General features: G+C 38.2%; 1 protein-coding gene across 8 annotated transcripts in view; it reads left to right on the forward strand.

Moving 5' to 3' along the window:
• SLC4A4 (solute carrier family 4 (sodium bicarbonate cotransporter), member 4) overlaps positions 1-19,579 on the forward strand; it is a 345,530-nt gene that overhangs the window by 307,387 nt on the left and 18,564 nt on the right. For all 8 annotated transcript variants that reach the window (XM_015567926.1, XM_015567925.1, XM_006769914.2 and 5 more), the window contains 4 exons: positions 4,426-4,539; positions 6,276-6,437; positions 13,003-13,181; positions 14,314-14,386. In XM_015567926.1, coding sequence (XP_015423412.1) covers positions 4,426-4,539; positions 6,276-6,437; positions 13,003-13,181; positions 14,314-14,386 — 528 coding nt within the window. The remainder of the gene's footprint in view (positions 1-4,425; positions 4,540-6,275; positions 6,438-13,002; positions 13,182-14,313; positions 14,387-19,579) is intronic.

A 19,579-nucleotide genomic window follows, 5' to 3' on the forward strand; every position in this document is an offset into this window, starting at 1 on the left:
CTCCCCCCCATGTGCACAAATTTTTGTGCACCGGGCCTCTCATATATAGATAGATAGATCGATAGATAGATAGATAGATATAGAGAGAGAGAGAGATAGTGACACATAAAAGGGTGCTATTTTGTAGTGTTTGAAAGAGATTGTTTGATGAAAATGAAAGGTAAAATAAATTTTAAAATGGAAGGAAATTCATATGTTTCCTTTCTAACTGTGTTTGCAAGTGTGAGAAGGGCTCAAAGAAAGCAATCCTTATTTCCTTAAAGTCAGACTCAGAGCTCCTATTACGCAGGTCCTGGAGTGTATCTGATAAGCTATATGTACTCTGTGCTTGACAGTTTTAGGATGCTTTCTGGTTCTGCTGTCAGTTTTGCCTCTTTCAGATTAAACTTCCTTTTTAGTGTAGGGGTAGGACCTGAATGGTCTGCTAAAACAGCACCCCTACCTGCATCCTCTAATTAGAGCATTTAGAGTTGAATACAAAAGTGGCCTGGGAAAAATCAATTTCCTTGACTATGAGTTTAAACTGGATCCAGTATCTTAGAAATGAATGTCTTACAATAAACACTCTGCAGGAGTGAATTCTGCTGTGACTGCCCTGAATTGTATAATTTAAGGGGGAGGAAAGGGAAATAGAAGTGTATTATACAGAACACATCACCCTGGCTGTGCTTTTTAATGAGGTTAAGCAACATTATTACCATTTATCGATGGACACTTAGCAAAACTGAGTATCTCTTCCCCCCATAAATGGTAGGAAATGTAATCCTGAAGGTTATTAGCATTTGTTCTTTTAGCTGCTTTTATACTTAAAATTCAGTAACACCACACTTGACCAGGATGCCTTTGCCGAGGGGATATCTCAGGTTTCTATATGAATATATAAATTTGGGAAATAATAACTATACTAAAATAGATAAACTATTTATTTATATTAGTTATTAGTTTTCCATGGAAGCGATATCAAATTACTACAAACATGATGGCTTAAAACAACACAAGTCTATTGTCTTAAGATCTGGAGGGTCAGAAGTGTGAAATGGGTCCACATGGGCTAAAATCAAGGTGCTGGCAGGGCTGTGTTGTTTCTGAAAGCCCTCGTGGGAAATGTATTTATTTCCTTGCCTTTTCTGACTTCTAGCGACTGCCCACATTTCCAGGCTTGTGGCCCCTTTTCTCCATCTTCACAGCCAACAATGGCCTGTCCAGTCTTTCCCACCTGGTAGCCCTCTGACACGGACTCTCCTGCCTCCCTCTTCCACTTATGAGCACCCTTGTGATTTCACTGGACCCACCATAATAATACCAGATCCTTTTTCCAATCTCCAGGTCAGCCGATTAGCAACCTTAATTCTCCCTAGTCATGTAATGTACGTACTCATAGGTTCCAGGAATTAGTGCATGGATATTCTTAGGGGGTATTTTTCTTGCCTACACATCATCTGACCTAAATTTTAACATGATTATGTTGGGTTATACCTTGTCAGTGTACTAAAGGAGGGTGGGGAGCGGTGGTGTAGAAGCAGGAAGATGAGTTAGGTGCAGTGTTTGAAAGAGATCAAGTTAAGATAAAGTGGTGGCTTAGACAAAGGCGGTCATAGCAACAGAGGTGGAAGTAACAGGAGCCTGGATATATTTTGAAGGCAATTTGCTGGCCTGGTAGGTATAGGATGTGAGAAAAACAGAAGAGTCATGTGAAATTTTTGGCCTAAGCATTAGGAAAAAATAAGTTGCCATTAATTCGGATGGAAAAAAAAGCTGAAAGAGTAGGTTTAGGGGTTTAGTGTTCAGTTTATGGAAAGCTGATAATGCCTCCTTTAAAAAAAAGGAGCACTGTCTTTTTAATAAAACGTTTTGAACATCTTCTGGTAGATCTGAGTTGTCAAGAAGTTGGATTTACTGGGTAAGGATTAGGAGGGTGATAAAGAAAAAAAAATCACTTTTTTTTTTTGCCTTTGCAATGATTTCTGTTATTTCAGTGATTTATAACCTACAGGACCAGGGATGTTCTTGTAACATCTTAATATATTCCTGAAACTTCTTCCCATGACCATTTTTGCCAGATCATCCTGAACTGTGTCAACACTTGCACAAAACTTAAGAAATGGGTATTTCCAAACATAACACACTAATGTATGATGTCAATGATAGAGGGAATTATGACAGGAGGTGTATGAAACTCTCTCAACTATCTTCTCTATTCTGTAAATCTAAAACTGCGCTAACAGATAAAGTTGATTGATTTAAAAAAGAGAGCGAAAGAAAGAAATGGGAGTTTTCTCCAGTATTGAGTCCCTAGAAAACATCTTTCTGTAGAAATTAGCTCTGAGTGGCAGTTTCATGTTATTACTGGGTTTTTATTTCTTGTTTCTTGTATTTAAAGATTCTTTTTAAAGACTTCCTGACAGTGGATTACGTAGTTATTCCAGTGGTTTTGGCAGCCACAGAGGCCTGTGGAACTTGGAAAAACAATAGTTTTATATATATATTGATTTTTTACAGAGAGGAAGGTCGAGGGATAGTCAGAAACATCGATGAGAGAGAAACATTGATTCAGCTGCCCCCTGCACACCCCACACTGGGGATGTGCCTGCAACCAAGGTACATGCCCTTGACCTGAATCGAACCTGGGACCCCCTCAACCCCCCCACCCAACCCCCGACACACACACAGTCTGCAGGCTGATGCTCTATCCACTGAGCAAAACCAGTCAGAGCTAGTTAACATATATTAGGAGAGGTTATTATATCCCAGGTGTTATGTTAAGCACTTTCAATGGCTTATCCTATTTAATTCTTAGAAGAAACTGATGAAATCTTTAGGGATTATCTTGGCTACATTTTGCAGGTGGAGTAATTGACGCTAAGAAAGGATAGGAAATAATGGTGCTGGAGTTCCAGCCCAGGTAACCTGACTATACAAGCTGCTTCTCCCTGCTGTACCATATTTTCTGCCCAAATTGATCCATGCCATCTATCTGTGCTTGAGATTATTGTGTGTGATTGGTATTAATTTGATACCAATAGGAGCTGGCTTTCAGCTCCTCTGTGTGTACTTCTCAAGAAAGCTAAACCTAGCAGCATCCAGCTCTCCAAGAGGGAAAGGAATTTCTGGCCAAAAGGGCCATCTGTGGCCCTGCTGCTAGTTTGTACCAAGCTTCTGACACCTGGTAATGGTCACAAATTGATCCCTGCCTTAGCCTTCAGCATACATCCCGCATCATCAAGTAATTTCGTGTTTCACTTCCGGTCCCATTGAACACCTGATGGCCTGTGGCCCCTCCATCTTCAAAGCCAACAATGGCCTGTCTGACACTGCATCCCTCTGACACTGACTCTCCTGCCTCCCTCTTTCCTGCTACTCTTTTACAAGACCCACTGCCCGGAGAACTGTGTAGCCACTCAGCCCATCAGTGATCTCCTTCATCTGGCAGCACCAGAAAACTGACTGCTCACCCTGAGACAACTTGGTAACTGCTCAATCAACTGTAGTTTTATCTAAAACTAGGAGCAGGCTTCCTTGTGAATGACTTGACTGTAAGCTTCATGAGGCATGGATTGTGTCTGTTTGGTTCACTGTGATATTTCTAGTGCCAATCAAAGTTTAGGTACCAAGTTCTTGTAGAATGATCGTATTGTGCACTACTATGTATAAGTACCTTATAGGGAAACTCAGGTGTCTTTGCTCTAGTAATGCTCTTAGGCTGTTGTCTGTGCCACTAAACACCACAGAGGAACAGCCAACCAACTAAATAACCCTACACTCCCCTGCTGACTTAGAAATGGCCATTCCGCACCTACTCCATAAGAAAGGTTTGGGTTTAATGCTACATCCCATAAAGCCCAGCCCTTGTCCTTACGAGGTACTTAGTTTAGAGGTGTTGATTAATGGCAATCACACTTAACAGTGGAGAACAGATATTTCACATATTGGAGATTTTAAGGACTAATCTAGAGTGAAAAGTATTTTCTTTGAAAAAGTTAGTGAAGCCATCAATTTTCCATCTGCCATCACTTTACATTTCTCTGAGGTCTTGAGTCTACTCAATGGACTGGAACTCATCTATGTTTTTGTGCAGATTTTTATAATATGCCCTGAGGTTTCATCCTTGTCCAGGTCTCTTTTGTGCTGCAAAACAAGAAAAGTGTTGATACAGTATTTCAGGGATATATTACCTTTGACTTCTCGCCCAATGCATGCATTCACACTGATCTGTTCTGTGGGATTAGATTACCTTTGACCAGGTGACAGAGTGATGCAAAAACAATTTAAAATATAATCTCTCTGCAGTATAACTGCTCCTTTCACTTGTTGATGAAATTGTTCCTATAAACTGTTAGCAAATACAGACTTCTTCATTCAATTCAAACATGGGCAAATATTTGGATCTAGTGCTAAACAGTCCTGGTTTCTTTTTTATTTTCCCAGGCAAGAAAACTGATCAGTGATTTTGCCATCATCTTGTCCATTCTCATCTTTTGTGTAGCAGATGCCCTGGTAGGTGTGGATACTCCAAAATTAATTGTGCCAAGTGAGTTCAAGGTAGGTGAACTTCTGTCTTTTGGTCATTCCTAGAACCCTTTGGCTTTCTTTCCTTCCCCCTGTTACTCTAGTTTGTCATATCTGTTCTTAGTTTTGTACAATTATCCATTTCTTTACATATTTTGAAAATGTTCTCTTGATAGTCACATGTATACATTTACTCATTTCTTTATTAAAATTAAGTATCTGAATGATCATATGAAAAGTTAAGATTACATTGATTTTTATGAAAAATACCTTATAATAACATTACAAGCTCTGCTTTATACTTTTAGAGTATTTTAAAATATTCAGAGTATTTTCATACAACTCATCACTTTGACCCATATAATAATTTTAGGATGCAATGTAAGTATCGTCATCCTTATTTTATGAAGTTTTTAAGCTCAAAAAATTAAGTAAAATACCCACAATTACATTACTACTTCAGTGATCTTTTTCTGCTACCAAACTACCTGCCATGTAAACACATATTTATGAATAATGTGCATTTTAATAATTACAAAGAAGATACAGGAATTATTCATTTTATATTGTTGGTATTTGCAGGCCCAATAGCTAAAATTTACGTTTCAGTCATTCTTTATATTTCATACCGAAGTTTCCATTATAAGTTTTTTACCTATTTTCTATAACACTTAACCTTTTCTTTTCCATCATGGAGACCATATACTTGCTAAAAAAAACTAAATTAACTATAGTTTTATCTTAGTAACTACTCAATGAGGAAGGGATATCTATGTTATAGCAAATAGAATATGTTTGCATTATCTCTTCCATCACATATTCATTAGCAAAGAAAAGTTCTCATGCATTTAATCATTAGTTCATTTAAGCCAACATGTACAGGATGTGTGCTTTGAGTTAGGCTCTATATTGGATATTTGTAATGCATCGACGAGCAAGACAAAGTTGCTTTCCTTACAAGCTCACAACCTGGTAAAGGTAGTAAAATCTGGATAAATTCAGTGATGGAGTTATGAGCAAGTAAGAGGAAAAACAGAAATATCTTCAGAGGAGAAGTGAGACTTTTTTGATAGTAAATACAGAGAAAATAATTCATAGGTAGGATTTTAGTTTACTTACATTGTTTAAAGTCAGAATAAAGGATAGGAATTTTTTTGTAGTAGAGATATATGATCTGCTGATAGACGATAGATTGGGAACTAGAAGAATAACTATATTTTTTCATTTTCTGTGGTATTTCTGAGGATTTAACCAATTATCCTGGGTTATTTTTCATATGTAAAATAAACACCAGAATGTTCAAATAAATTTGAATATAACATAAAAATATTTGTAGCTTTTTATATGTTATATTATAAAGTCATTATAATGTGGCAATATTAGAAACAACTTCAGTGTAATTGCTCAAGTCCATGGACAAAGGTCATGGTAGTTTTGTAATTTCTTGCCTATCTCTTTACCAAATATCACATCTGGGTTTTTTTCTTATGGCTGGCCCTTAAACTTAAATTCCTTTTTTCCATATTGAGTCCTTATCTTAGATCGTTTTTTTCCACCGGATCTATATTCTTAGTCTCCTTCATTTAAAATACTGCCTTAAAACTCAGCTCCTTTAGGAAATGTTTGGTGAATAATCTTCTTTGTCCAGTTTACCCATAAAACTCTTTCCATTTTTTGTGTTGGCTCTCCAAAATTAAAAGTGTATCTCCCCTGTTGATTTTTCACAAAGTGGTATGTATTCATAATGGTTGTTTTCTCTCTTCTTCAAGCCAACGAGTCCGAACCGCGGTTGGTTTGTCCCACCATTTGGAAAAAACCCCTGGTGGGTGTACCTGGCGGCTGCTATCCCCGCTTTGTTGGTCACCATTCTCATTTTCATGGACCAGCAAATCACAGCTGTGATTGTGAACAGGAAGGAGCATAAACTCAAGGTAAATGTTTGTAATAATGGTTAGCATTGCCTTCTCCTTTCTTTGAAATACTTGCAAACAAATATCAATTCAAATTAAGATGGTTTGGTTTGATTGGGAGTTATATTATAACCACTGTTCCTGGCAGAGTCACAGGTCACCTTGTGTTGACACATTTCCTCAATATAATACTTTAGGGAGATTTCATTTAAATCCAAAAAAGTTGTTTCATGTTGTATTTCCTTAGCCGCTGAAGAGAGCAATTTCAGCATCAAACCCAGTTGTCGATTTGCGGTTGGGAATATCTTTGGGGATTACTTTTTTTTTTTCTCTTATGAAATTGCATCTCGTGGAAAGACCAAGAAAGGCATGTATTCCCATTGATAACATTACAAACTCTGCTTTATACTTTTGTGTTGTGTTGTTGTTGTTGTTGACCAATTTGGTATGCTGTGTTTACAGATCTTTGTCTTATTTCCCCTGTATTCCTAGGATTGACCTCCTGTTCACAGAGTTCAGAAGGTCATTCTAATCCAGTCTTATACCCTTAAGGACTCCCATGATCTCTCAGGGCAGGCTTGGACTCCAGGGCTTGCTGACTGTAGATTTCCTCTTTCTTGTTTCCATTATTTTTTTTATGTCTAGTTGTTTCTCTGACTTTCTGTCTGGTAGCCATGATTTGTATAAAATATTTTCTGTATCTGATGGAGCACTTTATGTTCTGTACTGGGAGGGGTTCAGCATTGATTTAGTTTGAAAGACTGAAAATGGATGTTGACTAATATATTTTATTCTGAAAAAAATTTGCAAACATAATCTTCATTTTGATATATAGTTGGACAGATTTTTATGTGTCTTTGGAGGTAAATAACTACTTTCATTTTGCTTAAGTTTTCTTATTAATAAAAATCAGAATTTTGAATTTCGAAAATTTAGGATTGAAAAAACAGAATTTTTAATTCTCCCATTCCCTGTAGAATGGAAAATCAAGGTCCATTAGGATTTACCCTTAGAAACAGGAGTTGAGTAGTAAATAAAAAATAAGTTTTCGTCACTTTTGTAATTGCTTATTTGAAGTCATTCCTTTGCATGATAATGGTTATAGAGTAAGTGCCAGTCTTCTGACACAAATCTAATGATACTAGTGGAGATTTCATCATGAATTAAAGGCTTTTCACTCTGGATATGGTTTTGTTCACATTTGTTAGTCAAGGAATGTGAAAATTGGAGATATTGTCTAAAATTATAACGGTCCCTGACTACTATGAAATTGGGTCCAGAGAGAAACCTGAAATAGTGAGGGAGATGGAAGCATTGTGATATTAAAAGCAGCATGGTTTTGGGTGGCATTTGCTTTGGTTCTGGGTCAAGTGGCACTGACTGGCTGGCGGCTCTGTTTGGGATGGGATCCACCTTTCCACTCTGCTGCACAGCTCTCTCTTGATGTAGGAACGCCAGGGCACTTGGCTTTTCTTTTTCGGCCATCATTTTGGTTAGATTTCCCCACATTATCCTTGCAGAGCACTCTAAAGCAAACCAGGTTCAGCAAGGTCATGTCTTGTCCAAGGTCATTCCCCGAATCATTGCAGAGACAAGAAGAATGAGTGAACTTCAGATCACAAAGCAAGGGATACTTCTCACAAGGAAAGTGATTTTAAGTGTTATAGATAGGGTGTGGGAGAGAGAAATAGTTTTGAATAGATATATATTAGGTGATTGTAGCAATAAATTTTGTCTGATATTCTCGATAATAAAGCTCTAAATTTTAATGTGTTTTCTTGGATAACTAAAAAATCTGCCTTGCTTTCATTTTTTCTTTTTATTCCTGCTATCAAAACTTAGATCCTTTTATTTCATGTCTAGAGTATTCTAATTGTTTAGCTAATTGCTTAGTTAATAACCAGTCTCTTTTGCTTCATTCTAAAAGCAATAAATTTTCTTTTAAGTGTGTTTTTAACCCTGGCTGGTGTGGCTCAGTTGGTTGAGCATCAACCGAGGCACCAAGAGGTGCCTGGTTAGGCTCCCAATCAGGGCTCATGCCTGAATCGCAGGTCTGATTCCTGGTAGAGGGAACAAGGCAACTGACCAATATTTCTCTCTCACATCTATGTTCCTCTCTCTCGTTCTCCCTCTTCTTTCCTCTCTCTATAAAAATTAAAAATATTTTGTAAAACGTGTTGTTCTTATATGTCAGTCCTCTATTTCTAAACCTTTATACCTTGGCCTCTAAATCTTTGCTCCTTGAAGAAAATCAATTTGTCTTAGCCTGGGATTTACTAATAAGTCTCTTTGTGATATGATCTCATCCTAAATTTAAAATGATTCTCTTCACATACTGTACAATAACGTGGCCAAATTAATTGCTGGTTTCTCTTCAAGTCTGGCAGTTTTTCTGTTAGCTTCCCACTCCTTAGTGATTACCATTTATCATGTATCATCAAAATCCTCACCATCCTTTAAGATACTCCAAATATAAACACTTGTTAGTGTAACCTTCACTCCTAATGTAATTTCTATTGTTTTTGTTTTTGCTCTTAGTAATTTTGTATTATTCTGTGGCACTGGTCACACAGTGTCTCGCAAGGTAGATATTTTGTGTATTTACCTTATGTCCTTTTCTGGGCCAACACGTTTTTTAAGCTAAAGACTATGTTTTAGTCCTGTTTTCCACTCTCATGTGGCCCATCACAATGATTGCCATATGGCAGACTCTATAAATACGCATTGAAGAATTTTATTATCTTGGGTCACATGGTTCTCAGAGGTGTTGCACTATTTGAGATGGGTGATAACTGGAAACTATGCCAGCCCATCTCCAGTCCTCATAGTGAGTGCTTATAGTATTCCATACCTGTTTAGATGTCATCACTGCAGGAATTTTTGTGGGTCCTTTCTAGACCTAGTTAAACACTTTATCCTCTGTTCTTTTGGGTATCTCTTTCGAACTTCTTTGAATGTGTATTTGGATGCATGTAGTTTGTGTACAAATCTAAGTCCTCTCATCCTATTGTGAGCCCTTTGATGGGAAGAACTATGCCATGTTTCTCAGTGTCCCTATAAACCTTTATTGTCTGGATCATGGGGGCTCCTGGCGTGAATGCTTATTCTGTGTCTATGCATATGTGTATATTGCTCCTGACCCCTTTGTAATATTAACAGATGTAAACTTTTGATTGTTGGGCTAGTCTTTTTCTCTCATAGTTTATTTCTGTATTTGCATTCCTAAATTACTTATGCTTTCTATTACAAAGCATGTACAGCATCAAAAGGAAGTGAAGTTTCACTTCCTAGCTCTTTACTTAAAATAATCTCCAGTTTCAGAAGGTAGAACATCCTTTGGATTTGTATTCTTGAAGACAAGGAAATATTTTTTAAACTTTAAAGGTTATACTTAACCTTTCAAGCATGTATTAATCCTTGCTAGGTATGGAGCATTCATGTTAGATGTTGAAGATAAAAATCGTTCTAAGTTATGGTCTCAGTGTGTTTATGGAAAGGAAGACTTTTTGAAGAGAGTGATGTTAAGAGGCACAGAGTAATTATCTATGTATTATTTTGCCCCATTTATTTATGCTGGTGCTTTTGCTTTCTCAGGTTTGTATTCTGCCTTATAAAATCCTCATATTACCTCTTTGGTATGGTCCCTTTTTGCTAGTCTCCAGGATACTTTACTCAAACTTCTGTTAGTCAAAAGAGTTTAAGAAAGCATTAAGATAGTTCACAGCATAGATTTTTCTGCAACAGCTAATTCTTTTGACCCATTGATCTGGCCAGTATCCACATCTTGAGGTTATTACAGCTTTCTTGGAGACAAGATTTGGGGATCCTGCCTACTAACTACCCTGGTGGTACCTCTAATATAGTCTTGAGTGATTTAAGCTAAATAGGGCTTAAAACTATGTGATATTCCCAGCTGCTGTCAACCTCCATTCCTTCCCCCCAAAATGAGTCATATTTCTACCAATTAACAAGTAAAGTTTTAATTTTTTGAATGGCCAATAAATAAATTATAGTTGACATTCAGAAGAATGTATACATCCTATTTGTCATTCATTTTTTAAAAATGTTTTTATTGATTTTAGAGAGAGAGGAAGGGGGAGAGATAGAAACATAGGTGAGAAAGAAACATAGATCAGCTGCCGCCCGCATACCCCCACTGGGGATCGAGCCTGCAACCTGGTCATGTGTCCTGACCAGGAATCGAACCAGAGACCTCTTACTTCATGGGTCGATGCTCAACCACTGAACCACACCATCTTGACTGTAATTCAGTTTTTAGTAAAGATTAATTGAGAATTGACTATATATCATGCACTCTGCTAAAGTATTCAGGATATAGTTGCAGTCCTATTGTTACTCATAGTCTAATGTCAAAGACAGATAAATACAGTGCGACGAGTGCTGTGATCGAGGAAAGCATGAGATAACAGATAGAAAAACATGAAAAAGGAGACCTAACCTTAAGGAACTCAGCCGTCTCACCTGACTGAGGCAGGAAAAACTACCAGAAAAGGTGAAGACTGATTTGTTTTAAGAATGGGTAGTACTGAGCCAATAGAAGAAGAAGGCAGAGTAGCCATTATTCCAGGTATGGGGTGCTGTGTGGGCAAAGAGACAAAGGCATTAGTGAGTAAGATATATTCAAGGAAGTACATGTGGTTGAAAGTAGTCATGGCATAGGAATCAAGCAGGGGACAGTGAACGGTGAGGTTACAGATGTGAACAGAAGCCATATCATGAGTGGCATACAGCAAGGTCATAAGACACATCCCCAGGCAGGTGTGAACACACTCTGTAAGTGCCACCTTAAGGTATAATCAGAATCCAAACAGTTCCTGCCATCTTTACTGCTGCCTCTCTCGTTCTATCATGAGCTCTCACTTGGAACTTGTAAGTTACGAGGTCTTATGTCCTTGACCCTCTTCAGGCTGTTTCTAACACAGCAGCCATCGTGCTTAGAACATAAGCAAATCCTGCCATTCAGTGGCTTCCCATGTACTCAGCGTACAAGCCCAAGTACTTCTAGTTCCTTTAGTGCTTATTACTCTTTAAGATACGGGGTAGTTTACTTATTTATGATGTTTATTGTTATCTCTCTTAGTAGAATGGAAACTCCATAAGTGCCGGAATCTTTGTCTATTTTATTCTCAAGTGTGTCATCAACATCTAGGATTATGCCTATTAATAAATTTTCAGTATTTGTTGAAAGAATGAATGACTGGGCCCCCAGATATATCATGATAATCATCTCATTTGTCACTGTTTAATGAGTTTATGTTGGCCATCCCCACCTTTGTCCTTCTTTCCCCTACCTTACTCCATTCCCACTTCAAACCATTATGCTTTCAAATCACTGAAGCTGAAATGAACTGGTTTTATGAATATGTATTAATCTCTTTGTCTCCCAAAGACATTTTTGTTCTTAGTCAAACTTGGACTCAGTTAAATTTATGCTTTTTTTTTCTTGTGTCAGCTCCCCTTGCCTGTGATGAGTTCTGTGAGAACATGATTAGACCCATGTGTGTGAGCCAGGGGTGAAATCTTGGCCTTTCAGAGAGAGGAAAGCAGTGTTCTGACTAACTGTAACAGGATCTGAATCAAAACAGTCACTGGGTTCCTAGTGTAAAATCACATTCTCATTTTTTAAAGCCAATGTCTCCATTCCCTGGGATTGGTCATATTCTGGCTCTTGGTGCTGCTGCTTTCATGCTGTGAAAATGAACTGCTCTATTTTCTCAGGCTCCATAGGGGCATTAAGCATTTGATTTCTTCACAAATAGAACAGAGAAACAGAACCATAGAATAACATTGTGGACACATTTGACAATATTTATTTAGTGAGTAAAAGAGTTAGACCTTTTGTTACGTTGTCTGCTCTCCCAGTCAATAAATGTTATTGTGACCATTGGGCAATGTTTGAAATCAGCCTGTTCTGGTTGTGGGGATATTCATTACCTTCATGATAATGTGCAGCAGATTATAAACAGTTATTTTCATTTACTATGAAAGGTGAGAAATGGTCTTCTACATGACCTCTCAAGGTTGCTTTCAGATCTTTCGTCTTCATATGCTGAATGCTGTCTAGGTGAATAGCATACTGCTAAGCAGTTGAGCAGAGACAGCACAATGCCTGCTTTTAAGGTGCTTTTCTTGCTTATGTTAACACCAACCAATATCCCTATTGCTACTATTACCACTTATTGAGCTCCTACTATGCAGCAACCACTGCAAGATGCTTTGCTTCTGTTATTTCATTGACTGGTTCCAATACTCATCAAAGTAGATGTGTATCTCTGTTGTTGATTACAGAATTGGATGCAGAGAAGATAAGCAACAATAAACAAATAATAAGTAAGCAGTCATACATCAAGCTAGAAGAGGTGTAATGTGTCCACTTGGTGTTTAATCGCTAGGGTGAATAATAGGGCAATGAAGTCACTTCACTCAAAGAGCTCACCTTTTAGTAGAAATTTTTATTGAGCAGAGCGAGTTGGTTTCTTTGACTAATCTTAATTCCCACCGGGGGCTATGACTTGATAGCAATATGAGTATTTTCTTCATGTGGTTTTGTTACCTCTTCCCACAGAAAGGAGCTGGGTATCACCTGGATCTCTTTTGGGTGGCCATCCTCATGGTGGTGTGTTCCTTCATGGCTCTTCCGTGGTACGTGGCTGCGACTGTCATCTCCATTGCTCACATCGACAGTCTGAAGATGGAGACGGAGACCTCTGCCCCTGGAGAACAGCCCAAGTTTCTTGGAGTGAGGTATGTGAAGTCAGAAGACAGTGACTCTACGGAACACCGCGTGCACACATCCACATGTCAATCATAAGGAAATGGGAAAATATGGAGGAGAAAGGGCTAGTGATGATTAATTTATTCCCATACTTCCTTTTCTAGAAAGGACTAAGTTTTTCATCAGAGAGTCCTCAACAATTTTTTTTGAGTTCGCTTCTTATGATAACTGAATTTTCTTTGATTTATGAAAGGCTAAGTGATGCAATGTAAAAATGCAAACAGGTCACTCATTTCTTCAACATGCAGGTCCTTCTGATGCTGTGGTACTAACTTTAGCGTATCATATATAAAGACCAAACCCTTTCATCTTTGGCCCTTTTGAGACTCCCTAAAACTCTCGAGTCGGCTTATGATTTTTAAGATTCTATGAAGGGAAAAGAATTCTTTCTTTCCAGTTCATTTTTGATCCCCGTAAGCCTGAGAAACTGACTTTTGGCTGTTAAACTTGAATAGCCATGAAGGACTTTACAGGACCTTTATATGCTGTTGTCTACTTTTTACAGCAAACCCTGCCCCTCAGTGCTGGGGTGAATAGCTCACATGACAGAGCCACCGTTTCCCACGCTACAACAGTGGGTGATTCTTTCTTGGGGGCCGGGGGAGGGGGTGTTGTATGGGAATCATATTTGTTAAAAAGTACTTTTGTTGTTGTAGATTTGGAAATTAGACTGATGAGATTTTATTGCACTTATGAAATTTCCCTGAGCTGTTTATTAATTAGAATGTGGGACAATGTAATATCTGTCTCCTGTGAAAGGTGTAATTACACAACAGTTCAAGTTGTTTAAAAAATAAGGGCTTCAAAGAGGCCCATAATTGTTGGGCCAAGAGCAAGTGATTCTTTTCTTTCTTTCTTGATTCTAAAAGGAGCGTAGGATTTAGCAGAATCAGTTTCCTCTTGATGAATTAAAATCACATATTGCAATAGTTTTAAGAGAATTTTATATTTATGTTGAGCATATATGCTGTCCTTGAGGTATTAATTACATATGATATCAACACCTTTGCTGTTAGCCAAGCATTGATTCAGTCAATGTATAGTCTTTTTTGAAGGTGGAAAAACAAGAGGTAGATTGGTAATCTTTTGATTTGGTTTCAGGGAACAAAGAGTCACTGGAACCCTTGTGTTTATTCTGACTGGCCTCTCAGTCTTCATGGCTCCCATCTTGAAGGTAAATATGTGAAATATTTCGTCCTTTTCCAATACTGGCAGATAACTGGTAGGTGAAGAGAAGAATTTCTTGTGAAACATCTGCAGGACTCTCATTAGTTCTATAATGCACTGAAGCAGGGGTCAGATAGAATGAGGACTTTAAAAAACTTTCATCTTGATTTTCTTCTCACTCCTATACTCTATCATTATTGTTATTATTATTGTTGTTGCAATTAGTTGGTTTAAACTATATTAAATTACCAGTATTCCAACCTTTGACCTATGAAAATGGCAACTGCATATGATTCAACCTGATTTTCCTCCACCCCACATATTTTATCCCCTTAGTTTTCTTTCATCCTTTCTTCCCATCAATTCCCATTTACTTTCTCTAATTCCCGCCCCCTTTTCTCCCCATAATAGACTCCTGAATAACATGAGTGACTCAGGATAATCATTTTGCAATTTTTCTCCTATTCTTAATCATTACTGACTATTTCTATTTTCGTTGAATAAGAAGGCCTAATATTCACAAAGGGCGAATACAGTAAAATTATTGATTTATAATTAGAAAACTTAGACTTGAACTTTTTTTTCAAATTATAAGAGAAAGTTTATTTAGAAAGTTACAGAGGTAGTAGAAGTGAGACAGCGGGGCTGTGCAGGCTCAGGGAACAATTTATAGAAGCAAAAGAAGGGGCCTTGGAGTTTAGAGGAAGGAAAGGCAAAGGTAACGTGCCTGGCGGGGAGAAAGGGTGGTCAGGAATGGCTTGTTCTTGCGAGAGAGAGAGAGAGAGAGAGAGAGAGAGAGAGAGAGAGAGAGAGCACATGCCTAGAATTGAATTTTTGAAGAAGGGAAATGATATGGTAGGTTATTTAGAAAGTTATGAGTCAATATAAAGGTTTGATTGATAGGGTGAATGTCTGCCTAAATAGATAAATATAAACTACATGTGAAAGCCTACTTAGAAACAGAAATAGGACTAAAACAGGTTCAGATTAATACATACTTGTCATGAAACTTCCTATTTTCTTTTGTGACACAGCATTTTATTTTCTTGTGTATCATATAAACAGTACTAGCCAGTTATTGATAATTTGTATCTTATGCTTTGAACCACAATGCAAAGCACCACAATCACCTATAAACCAATAGCCATAAACAACTGTTAGCAATATCCTCCCAAAGTTTCTTGTGACAATTTTTTATTTTTAAACAATTCTAATTTATAAGGTTTTTAAAATGCGTATTTGATTGCATAAGTAATGAAAAAGTACACTCTTGTAAAGAATTCAAACAATACAGGACAGATGGTGAAAGGCAAAAACCATCCATTTCTCTCAGGTTAGAACATTATATGTCAATCACCAATCAGGTGAATTTGAGAACAATGGAATTATAAATTCTTAACATATAGATAAGATTGACTTTGCCTTTAGGATACTTAGATTAATGCATAAATTATGCACAGAATACCTGGTGAACAGTTAAAAGATTTAAATATTCATCTTTCATCCTTGGTTTCCACAATGTCAATTAACTGGTTTAATTCCTTTTTTGACTGCAATCAGGAGGGAATATTTATCTCATGCAACACATGGAGTAGTAAAATTAAAAATAACTTTACGGAAGCCATTTCTGATTATAGAGAGAGGACCTTAAAAGAGTATAGATCTTATGTTCTACAGCAGCAATTTTCAACCTTTTTCATCTCCCGGAACACATAAACTAATAACTAAAATTCTGCCACACACCAAAAAATATAACTTTTGCTGATTTTACCAAAAAACAGATAAAATTTTGATTCACTATCAGTGAATGGCTATTGTGTTGGCTGTTGTCATTTTTTATTTGACACTGTAAAGGAAAATAAGTCAGTTCCCCTGACTAAATAATCAGGTATTGCATGTTTTAAAATCCCTTGCAGTACAGCTCCAGCAAGGTGGCTCAATTGGTTGAGCATCTTCCCCCCAATACCAAAAGGGTTTCAGGTTCAGTTACTGGTTAGGGTAAATGGTGGTGGTGGGGCAGCTGCTTGATGTTTCTCTGTCACACTGATATTTCTCTCTCTCTAAAATCAATTTTTAAAAAATTCTTCCGACACAGATTGAAAATCCCCGTTCTACATGGACAGGGGGAAATCTATTGTTGCTCTTGCCAGTGCACAGCAAGTGGTGGGGTAGGGCTCCCCAGCATTAAATCCACTGCCAAAGTGCTTTCCGTTCCTGTGCTGTCCCAGAGACAGCAGCACATCAGCTGATGGGAAAATCTAGTGACAACTTTTTACCACATGGACACAGACCTCATCTGCAGAGGTCAGCTATTAGAGAGGTCATTGCTGCAGTTATGACCCCATGTGTGGGAAGCTGTACTGGGAATGAATCTGCTCTTGGGCTCCCTGGAGGTGGGCTTGCTTGGCACACAGCAAAGTTTCTTTTATGGGGTCTTTTATACTTGGCCATTATTAGACAAGGGATAATATACAAAGATCTTTCCATCAGTTCATATTTACTCATCTCCGCCACACACACACCCATTGTTTCTTTTATTTTTATACTAGAGGCCCAGTGCACGAATTCGTGCACCAGTGGGGCCCCTTGGCCTGGCCTGTGGGATCAGGCTGAAACCAGCTCTCTGACATCCCCTACAGGGTCCCAGTTTGCGAGAGGATGCAGGCCAGGCTGAGGGACCCCACCGGTGCATGGTCGGGGCCAGGGAGGGATGCGGGAGGTTGGCCAGCTGGGAAGGGACTGTGGGAGGGCTCTAGGATGTGTCTGGCCTGTCTCACTCAGTCCCAATCGGCTGGACCCCAGCAGCAAACTAACCTACTGAGCGAAGTGTCTGCCCCTGGTGTTCAGTGCACGTCATAGTGACTGGTTGACTGTCTGCCCCCTGGTGGTCAGTGCACATCACAGCAACTGGTCAGCCAGTCTACTGTCTGCCCCCTGGTGGTCAGTGCACATCATAGCGAGTGGTTGAGTGGCTTTAGCATATCATTAGCATATTATGCTTTGATCGGTTGAATGGATGACCAGACACTTAGCATATTAGGTTTTGATTATATAGGATTATTTATTTTCATTAGCACAAAGTCAGATGTGTTTAAAGTTCTTTAGTTGTTACAGCAAATTGGCCTTCATCTTGGAGACTCTGTCAGCTGAGGAATCATGTGCGACTCCAAAAAGACACAGAGAATAGATACTGTATAAGTTGCAATTTTTTGGATGAGATGCAAAACTCACATTTTCAACAACACTTCCTGTTTTCTCACCATGCACGCAAATATGGCTGAAGAGGAATTAAAGCTGAAAACATTTTTGTTCTTTCTTTTCCAGTGATTCTTTTTGCCTCAGATATACAAAGCACCTTAGTATCTGCAGGAACAAATTAGAATGCAGAGAAAGGAAAAGGAGAACTGTAAGGGATCAAAGGGTTCAGTGAGCATGAGCTCACTTTTCCTTTGACCTCCCTTAAGTGATCCAAGCTTTGCTCACCCTCAGTAAGCTGCTAGAGTCCATAACTGTGGCTCTTTCCACCTCCTACTTGAGGTCAATGCAGAGTCATTGTAGGGATCAGTGAAAAAGGCAGTCCAGCAAACAGTTTTATTAGGCAAGACTTTGCCCAAAATGTGGGACATGAAATTGTTTTGTTAATATAGTTTCCAACATATTGTGAGAAACCTAGATTTAAAAACAAGAGTAAAATAGTAGTATAGCAATGACTACTGTGATTGTTTCTTTAAGTAATTACAACTATTCTTTAACAATCATTGCTGATAAAGTCAGCTAATTTTATTTATATTTATTTATTTATTTTTATAAATGAGTTTGTTTTCATTGATTTTATAGAGAGAGGAAGGGAAAGGGAGAGAGAAAAAAATCAATCGACTGCCTACTGCATGCCCTCTATTGGGGATCCAGCCAACAACCTGGGCATGTGCCCTGACCAGGAATCAAACCAGGACCTTTTGGTGCATGGGAAGATGCTGAACCAACTGAGCCACACCAGCCAGGGCAAAGCAGCTCATTTTAGACCACATGTCCTTTTTTATCATTGAAGTTTGATGTCATATGCATTCCCCACAGAACTGTTGTAGCTCATTTGAAAAGTCAATGCAGGAAGAAGGAGATGTTAAGAGTAGAGTTAAACTAAAACCTAAGTTACCCGTGAATCAGAGTTACAATTAAAAGTCAAGATTAACAATTAACCTCAGAATTTACACAGAAAAGCATGATGGGGGTTACCTTGGAGGAGGGAAACTTTCCTCCCACCACCCTCACCATGTGACTGTGTATGTTTGAAAGAAACAGGTGACACCTTTAGAGAATGGTTTTGCTTAAGAGTTTGCCTTAAAAGGCAGATCAAATGAATGGGATCGAGAGAAATGTGTGACTTTTACTTTTTAAAATGAAATGGCTCAACATGTAATCCCTCACAAACTTAATGGCCTCAGATGATCCTAGTAATTTTCTCCCATGCATTAAGCTGTATAAGAAGTTGTTTCCTGCCCCTGCTTAGGCAGGCTTACTTTGAACATGACCTCTGTTTTGATCTCTTTGCCAAAATCTGTCTTTTTTACATGGAAGAATATAAGGAATCATAGTGTAGTAGCTTTATTAAGTTCACAAGGATACCCCTTGACCTTAGCCAGCTACGTCTTACATGCCTCAGATCTCACTACTGATTCAATGCAGAACTGTTGGGAAGCAGGCATAACTGGCTTCCCAGGCTGGTTAAACCTTTAGATGTGTGTTCCTGTTTGGAAGACTAAAGAGCAGCAAAAGATGAAAGGTAGCTTACTTTTCTCATTCCTCTGGCAAGCCTAAAGAAATTAAGATCGTGTAAAGTTCACTGCTACCTCTGTTGCCTTTGCTTGAAGTAGTTTATCAACAGGAGGAGTGGTGGCCAACATTTATCTTTCAGATTGGTTTAGTGTTCTAAAATGTGACGGGTAGCAAAGAATTAGTACTTGGCAAACATTGGTTGAACTCCTACAATATGCCACACACCCTGCTCATTAACAGGGAAATACAGATAAATAATAGTGATGATGATGATGATGATGATGATGATAGTGATTGTAATAGTAGCTTCCATTTATTGAGCTTGGTATTGGACTAAGGGCTCAGTACAGATTTTTAACATTTAGCTCCCCAATAACACTTACAAAACTACCTTAATAATTGCACTCATTTTTCATATAAGAAAAAT

This window comes from Myotis davidii, unplaced genomic scaffold (genome assembly GCF_000327345.1).
Source record: "Myotis davidii unplaced genomic scaffold, ASM32734v1 scaffold284, whole genome shotgun sequence".
NCBI classification, from domain to species: domain Eukaryota; kingdom Metazoa; phylum Chordata; class Mammalia; order Chiroptera; family Vespertilionidae; genus Myotis; species Myotis davidii.